The sequence below is a fragment of the Orussus abietinus genome, unplaced genomic scaffold (genome assembly GCF_000612105.2).
Source record: "Orussus abietinus isolate OABI.00-Male unplaced genomic scaffold, Oabi_2.0 scaffold25, whole genome shotgun sequence".
Lineage (NCBI taxonomy): Eukaryota > Metazoa > Arthropoda > Insecta > Hymenoptera > Orussidae > Orussus > Orussus abietinus.
In genome coordinates this window covers 570,221-577,913 of record NW_019394504.1, presented here as the reverse complement: position 1 = coordinate 577,913, position 7,693 = coordinate 570,221, and the positions used below count along the sequence as shown (strand labels likewise).

At 61.3% G+C, this 7,693-nt stretch overlaps 1 protein-coding gene across 1 annotated transcript; it reads right to left on the bottom strand.

Annotated features, from left to right (window-relative positions):
* Positions 1–1,426: 1,426 nt before the first annotated feature.
* LOC105697524 (homeobox protein abdominal-B) lies at positions 1,427–7,470 on the bottom strand. The gene is made up of 2 exons (XM_012420889.2): positions 5,526–7,470; positions 1,427–1,976 (listed from the first exon to the last, which is right to left on the bottom strand). Exons 1-2 carry the CDS (start codon positions 6,652–6,654, stop codon positions 1,492–1,494), a joined length of 1,614 nt encoding a protein of 537 aa, XP_012276312.1. The 5' UTR covers positions 6,655–7,470; the 3' UTR covers positions 1,427–1,491.
* Positions 7,471–7,693: the final 223 nt, after the last annotated feature.

The window sequence follows — 7,693 nt, the reverse complement described above, 5'->3', positions numbered from 1 at the left end:
TCCGACCTTAAGTACCGTGGATGCACGGAGGGACCGACAGGAGGTGCCGCGAGTGACGACGTGCCGGCGAACTCGCGAGAAGAAGAACCGACAGGACGTCGTCGAGTCTACGGCCGAAGAGAGAAGGAAGAAAAAAAAAAAAAAGAAACTCGCTCTCAATCCGGGAGCGTCCATCGAGCGATTCGCCTAGAGTCCCGGCGCGAGTACCGGGGGGGCCGTTGCTCCAGCCGGGGACTTCTTCTTTCCGGCGTGCGAGCTCTCAAGGTCCGGAGCTCGGTGTACGAAGGGGGTGGCTCGCCCGCCCGCTCTCGCTACGCCGACGCGTCTAGGTACATTTAATCTAGAATTCGTCTTTACATACAATTAAGAATCATAGGTACGACAGTTGCGATCCTTGGTAGGCGAGAAGTACGACGTTTGGAGAGTCTAACTAAATTCTCCGGGTTCCTTTCTCCCTTCACTCCGCATTACGCTTAATTTAACCGCGATCTCCATCTAGCGCGCCACCGCCGCTCCTGGGTCCTTCCCCCGGAGGTCCATCCAGCGAGGGTCCTCGTCGAAACAGGCACGGATTACCCCCCGCGAATTCGACCGAGTGCGCCCATGGAGTCCCCCTTGAATGTCGCCCATCCCGGCGAGGGCAGTCTTACGTTCCGGCGAGCGGACCCAAGGGCCGTTCCAGGACCTGATACAGGCCATCCAGACCCGTCGCTACCTCTGGAATCCCCCGCTGGCGAGACATCCCGTCTAATCGGGACCCAGGACCGGGAGCGATGGCACGGTTCCCGTCCGGGAGCGGCGTCGACTTCCACCGACGCCCCTCCGGGGCGGGACCTCGGACCCGAAAGTAAACAGGTGGTACGCGAGGGGCTTCGGGGAACTCTAGAGTGACACTAATTACGCAATTACTTCATATAACTGGAGGAATACTATCGAATTACGGGCTGGTGGACAGATCTCGCTGGTGGGTGTCGCATACCGCGTTCGGCCGGTGCACTCGGGATCGAGCCCGGAGTCGCCGGCGCCGGGACGGCGTATACACGTACACACACGTACACACTCTATACAGGGTCTCTTGCTCCGCTCGTCGCATTATTTATATATATAATATGTATAGATATATATATTCATATATATACCTACGATTACTCGGAGTTCGTGGGGCCGGCCCGGTCCCGGGGAACCGGCCTTGGCGGAGTCTCTCTGGGGTCGGCGGGCGCCGCCTCAGGCGCCTCAAGCGGCCAGGCCGTGGGGGGTCTGGTGCAGCAGGGCCGCGGCCGGGTGCTGGTTGGCCGCGAGCTGGTGCGGGTGCGCCGGGGCCGAGGCCGGGGCCGGGGTCTGGGCCGCGTGCTGCAGCTGCGCCTGGGCCGCGTGCAGCCCGTGCCCGTGGCCGGCGCCGACGAGGCCGTGGCCGGCCGCCGCTGCCCCGTGTATGGAGGAGGTGTGTCCGAGCAGGTGCTGCCCGAAGGGGACCCCAGAGAAGGCCACGGGTCACTGATGGTGCTTGGTCGAGCCGTTCGCGTGATGCGCCTGCGCGACCACGTGGTGGCTCGAGGGTGCGTGCCCGCTTCCTGGGTGGTGGTGGCTCCCGGCCGCCCCGTGGTGGTTCGCGTTGTTCGCGTTGCTGTTGTTGTTGTTGTTCTGCTGCTGCGACTGCCGCTGGCTGTTCTTCTTGTTCTTCATGCGCCGGTTCTGGAACCAGATCTTCACCTGGCGCTCCGTAAGGCCCAGGTTCCGCGCCAGCTCCCACCGCTTCTGCTTCGAGACGTAGGCGTTGAAGAGGAACTCCTTCTCGAGCTCGAGGGTCTGGAACTTGGAGTAGGGCTTGCGTTTCTTCCGCACCGTCACCTGGCCCGTCCACTCGAGGGGGTTCGACCCCCCGCAGTTGACGCTCATCCCGGGCACCCCGACGCTCATGCCGACTCCCGCCAGCGAACCTGCGGAAAACAAGGAGGATGGGGAGGAACCCCACATCACTTGACACAATTAGTGTGCCTCGGACTGGTGTGCCTGTCGCGAGTCGCGCCACCCCGCCACCCTCCGCCCGAGGAAACCCCAAAAAATGGCAAAAATTCAAAAATCCAAATATCCCCTCTCCCGTCACGATACAAAAATCCCCGATTCTTTTGGCGAAAAATGACCCAAGGAACTTGTCTCTCTCTCTCAAGAAGAGGGAAAAAAAAAAGAATGAAATCCAGGATCTCGCACGGGTACGTCGATCTCGGAACCGGAATGGAACGGGACCGACCGCAAGGTTAAAAGTCTTAACGCATCTCGGACGTGTGACGAGAGGTCTCGTGTTTCACGCCACGCCATACCCAGCGGTATAAACATCGATAAAGAATAAATCCCCCGAGTGGTTAACCGAAAATCATCTCGTTACACGAATTCGCATTTAAATCGCCCGTAGCCAGTGACTATTAAAAAGAATAACACATTAACAAAGTACATCCTCCTCGGTGCCGTGCAGAGCAACATTCCGCGGGAAAGTTTCCTTAAGAATTCTACGCGGCCAAACGCGAGATCTCGATCGGTGTCGATTAATCTCGATCTTCGACTGGTTCTGGGTCTCGTTACGTCGGGCGACCGGTCGATTCGTTAAAGGCGACAGCCCGGACGAGTCGAGCCGCGAAATGCGGTCCGCGCTGCGGTCGGTTCACCGCGTTGCGATTTATTTTCCCCGCGTCCTGGACGCGGAATGAATCCGAACGGTAAAACGCCAAAGCCTAGCCGCGACCTCGCGCGCGTAAAACGCCGTCTCGCCTCGTGCCGTCTCTCTCGCTCTCCTTCTCTCCCCGCGATTGCCTAAGCGGCGGGAATTTATAGCCCACTAAAACACGAAAACATGCTAATTATTTGACAAAGGTCAGGATTCCCTCGAAACCGAAAGACACGTAGCAGAACGCGCTTATACGGGTGACGAGTCAATTATTACCGGCGATCTTTCCCTCCTTTTCCCAAGATCCCGGAGTAAATGCAAATCCGCCGTGAAACGACTTTCCCTTATCTAAATACGAGTCCAACGCCCCCGTAATAACTCCAGGAAATCCAGGAAAATTGAATGAACCCCTCTATCCGATTATTAATGTTTGCCATCGCCGCGATTAAAGTACAGCCTGGGTCACTCTCTCACGTAGGCTCGCTTTACGACGCCAATTGCAATGCGTTATTGGGTATTAAAGATTAGAGTTCCCGTTCCCGGATAACCGGCCGGTAATAATGTCCGAGACGAAATTATATATTCCCCCCGCCCCGGGAAAATCAATTCAGGATGCCGGAAGATCGACGGAGCGCCGTAAAGGTGATACGAGAGGGTCACTCTATACGCATAAAAGTAAAAATATTCATAAAACTTTTATCCAAACTGGATGCACTGGAATCATTTGAAGCTCTCCGCACATGACCATGAAGTAAAGAAGACATGTTCATAAAATTTCATATAAAAAAAAAATACCTGTTCTCGGTTCTAGTCTAGGATGAATAAAAAAAATGTTATAAAAAATGTTATTAAAAATAAAATTTCATGAGTACCTCGTTCTTCCTTAGAACCTCCATAATAACGCGTTAGAGTTTCAAATGATTTGGTGCATCTAGGTTGGAGATAAAGTTTTATACATATCTAATATTTTATATATATATATATAATGACCCTTTCATACCACCATAAGATTCTTCCCGAGTAAGGTCGCATCTACACGGTTCGGCATTATCGCTCTCCGCGTCCCGTGTCACCGGAACGCGCGCAGAATCCGCTCTCCCTCGGCTCGTCCCCGAGTCGAGGCTCCCGCGGCTGTGCGTAGAAATCGAGCGGAGGGAGCGCGACACGCAGCGACCTGCGGCGCGCGGGAACGTCAAGAGATAACGCAGCTGCCATCTATCGGGAAACATCAAAACCAGACGGCGGCGCGTACACGCGCTCCGCGCGGCCTTGGCGGTCGGCCCGACGAGACCGTGCACCTCGACCGCCCGATAGGACGCACCGGGTGACATTTAATCACCCTGATTCCCATTTTTTTTTTTCCTTTCCACGGCACCCTCGCGGAGCCGGCAGCCCGTTTCCCCGCATTTTGAGTCGCCCGTAAACCGGTTCGAAGGCCCTCGTGGTTTCGAAACTCCGAGTCGCGGAGCCTAGCCTACCTCCGTGGAAAGTTCCTCGAGGATGACGGAGGACGCGCAACGAAAGGGAGATGTCCGATAAAAAATAAATACCTCTTGACAGATGAGCAAACATAAATAAACGTTCCCTTAATCGCGACGACTGAAGAAATAAAAAATAAATAAATAAAAATTTCATAGATGATTTTTCCCAAGGGGCCGTTTACTCGGAAAATTGTGAAAAAATCTTTGATCGTTAATCAGGGATTTCCTTCATTGGAAAACCGATTGCCCTTGATTTCATATATGGTAAACGGTAACGTAATCGAGTAACGAGGGTCGATCGAGTAACCAGTGATTAAAAAAAAAAATATATATACATATAAATGCACGTTCCAAGGATAATAAGAAATTGGATCCCCGTGAAATGAATAAATTAGGCTCGTTCGAGAGATTTCTTTCCGAGGGCGAAGTCCGAGTCGCGGAGAGAGCGAGATAGTCGCGCGGTCGTGAGCGATAGCGCGCACGGCCGTTGGAACGTGGATGCGGCGCGAGGTCGGCAGTTTGCCCGCTCCTTGCCGCCCACTTCGGGGCCCGAGATGGCCCCGAAAGGGGGTGGGGGCGGGGGCGGGGGCTCGAGGAACCACCTCGGGGTGGCTCGGCGTTCCGCGTTTCACGTTCCGCGTTCCGCGGGTCCGCTCGGGCCGGCGGGCGGCCGTTAGCAGGCAGGAAGACGGAACGCCGAGCGGGTCATGGAACGGATCAGCTGATCGGAGGCGCGCGCCAGAGTTTACGAGTTACGGCCGCCAATAAACCCGCCGGCGTTCGTTGTTGCTCGTGCGACGTTTCACGAGCCGGGGGCACCCGGGGAAAGGGGGGAGGACCTGACCAAATGCATGAATGAAGGATGACTCGACTCTTTAAGCGCGTCTCGCGCCCTCCCCCGGGTGGAAACGAGCCCCTAAGGGCGAGATTCCCGTGGCCGGGCGCGCGACTTTCGACTTAACGGGAAAGTCGCGTGGCCTAGATCGGAGGCAAAAGGGGGCGTTAAAAAAAAAGAAATACCGCGTAATATCGAAACCATGACTCGAATGCGTTACAAAATTGGGCAGTCGGTTAAGCAATTACGCGTTCGGTCGATATCTTCCTCCGCATCCTCGGACGCTTCGGAAATACTTATGCAACGGCCAAGCCTGACTCGCGACGCGGATCAATTCCCACAAATACGAAATCCCGAACGTCGGATCCACGCGGCGGTCGATGCACACCGCATTTGCATACCCGTCCCCGGGTCGGCGCGATCGCCCACCGGGACCCGGGCGTCCGAAAGCGAAACCGGCGAATTCCGCGAGTCTCTGCACGGCGCCGTTCCCGAAAGTCCGAGACGGGAGCAGTCCCCCCTCGGAGGCGAACCTGGAGTCGGTGCTTACCTGGGGCCGGGTAGGGGCTGGAGGCGACGGGCTCGTGGGCCGCGTAGTTCCGGAGGCCGCTGTAGCCGTCGTGGGGGAAGGCGCCCTCGGCGACCATGGCGGCGGCGACGCGGCCGCGCTCGTCGGTCGCCGAGGGGGTCAGGTAGGGCACGCCGGGCTGCGAGTGGGGGTGGTGGTGGGCCGCCGGGTCGACGGGATGGTGGTGCCTGGCCGTGGTGTAGGGCGAGTAGTTGCACCAGCTGCCGGCGAAGCTCTGGTGGCAGGAGGAGACGGCGGGATCGGCGGCGCCCGCGGCCCCGCCGGCGGAGCCGCCCCCGCCGCCCCCGGCGGAGGAGGTGGTGGTCGCGGCGCCCCCGGCCGAGTTGTAGGACTTATAGTCCGACGTGGCGACCGCGGCGGAGCCCGCGGTGGCGGGCGACCAGAAGCTCAGGGTGGCGCCGGCCTTGCGCGCGTCCCTGGAGGCGGCCCCGGAAGCGGCAACGGAGCCGGAGGTCGGGTCGGCCGCCAGGTTGTAGTAGGTGGGGGGGTTGGGGCCCCCGTAGCCCTGGGCGTGGTGGTTGAGGTCGCCGGCGCTGCCCGAGCTGGAGTAGTGGGCCTCCTGGGGATGGTGGGGGCTGTAGCTCCAGCCGGCCTGCGAGCCGGCCGCGGAAGAGTGCGAGTGCCGGATGACGCCGGTCGCGGCGGCGGCCGCGGCGGCGGCGGCGGCGGCCGCGGCCGCGCCCGGGGGGCCCGCGGCCTCGACGCAGGCCACCTCGCCGTAGGTCGAGCCCGCCGCCGTGGGGGGCCGCTTCGCGGGGATGTGCAGGGGCCCGGACTGGCCGTTGCTGGCCACCGAGGAGGCGCCGGGCGAGGTGGAGCTGCCGCCCCCGCTGCCCCCGGCGCCGGGCCCCGGGGGCGCCGAGCCCGCGCCGCCGCCCCCACCGCTGCCGGGCGCGCCCGGCGAGGTGGGCGTGCTCGCCTGCTGGTGCGAGCCCGGGCCCCCGGGCGCGGGGCCCGCCTGCTGCTGCTGGATCGAGACTAGCGACGAGGTGGGCGGCACGTGCGGCGGGCTGTCCTCGTAGAGGGTGCCGTTCATCATGGCCCACCAGGTCACCCCGGTGGAATTCCCCGCTCCGGTGGCTGAGCCCATCGGCGCGACGGAACCAGGGTGGCCCACGCCGGAACCGCATAGCGGCGCGGCGTGCACATTGTCGTACAGCGTCGCCGTCGAGCAAGCCACGTGATCGGCGATGGTGCAGATAGCGACGGTGGGTGTCCGGTTTTAGGCGCGGAGAGGCCGGGCCGGCCGCGGGCGAGGAGGCGTGGGCCGCGGCGAAGTTCACCAGCGGGCGGCGCCCGGCATCGCGGTCGCGATCGCGGTCGTCGTCGTCGTCGTCGGCGTCGCCGTCGAGGGTCGTGGCGGTCCGCGGGTCCGCGGCGTAAATAAAGAGCGCGCGGGCGGCCGGGAGGTGGGGGAGCACATGCGAGACGCCGCGGGACGGGGAGGGGGCGCGCGCCGCGGCAGACGGCCGTCGGAGGTGGGGGTGGCCGAGGGAAAATCCGGGAAAGCGTTTAAAGGGCGAGCCGGCGCCGGGGAGCGGGGAGCGCCCGGCGTGAGGGAAGGGGGACCCGGTGGCGGGAGGGAGGGGGGCCAAGAGGTGTCGCGGGGCGCCACGTGAGCGCGCGGGTCGGCGCCGATCGGAAGAACCGGACGGAGTTCAGGAGGCAACGGCGCATCCAGCGGCGGGTCCGGTTGAAACAGAAAACATGTACACACGGCACACTTTAGTACGTGGCAGCAAGGCCCGAGCCCACTCGCTCTCTCTCTCTCTATCTTTCTCTCTCTCCCTCTCTTTCTCTCTCTCGCTCTCTCGCCTTCCGGGTGGAGGGGTCGCTCGCTTCGGACACTTGGCAATCACCGGGGCTCCGGCTCGAGGGTCCTGGCGCCTCGGCTGGACGACCTCGACATGTCTCAGTGCGGTCCGCGGGCCGGGAGTCGGCAGGGGCCTCCGCGCGGGGACCCGCGCGCCCCGGGCCGCGAGGGGACCGCTCGCGCCAACGACATGACGCGCACCGACGCGCGACCGCTCCGGCTCGACCGACTCCGACGGGAACGCGGGCGCGAGCGCGACGACGACGAGAGCGCTAGGTCCGACGGTCCGTCTCTCTCCGTCTCTCCTCCTATCCTC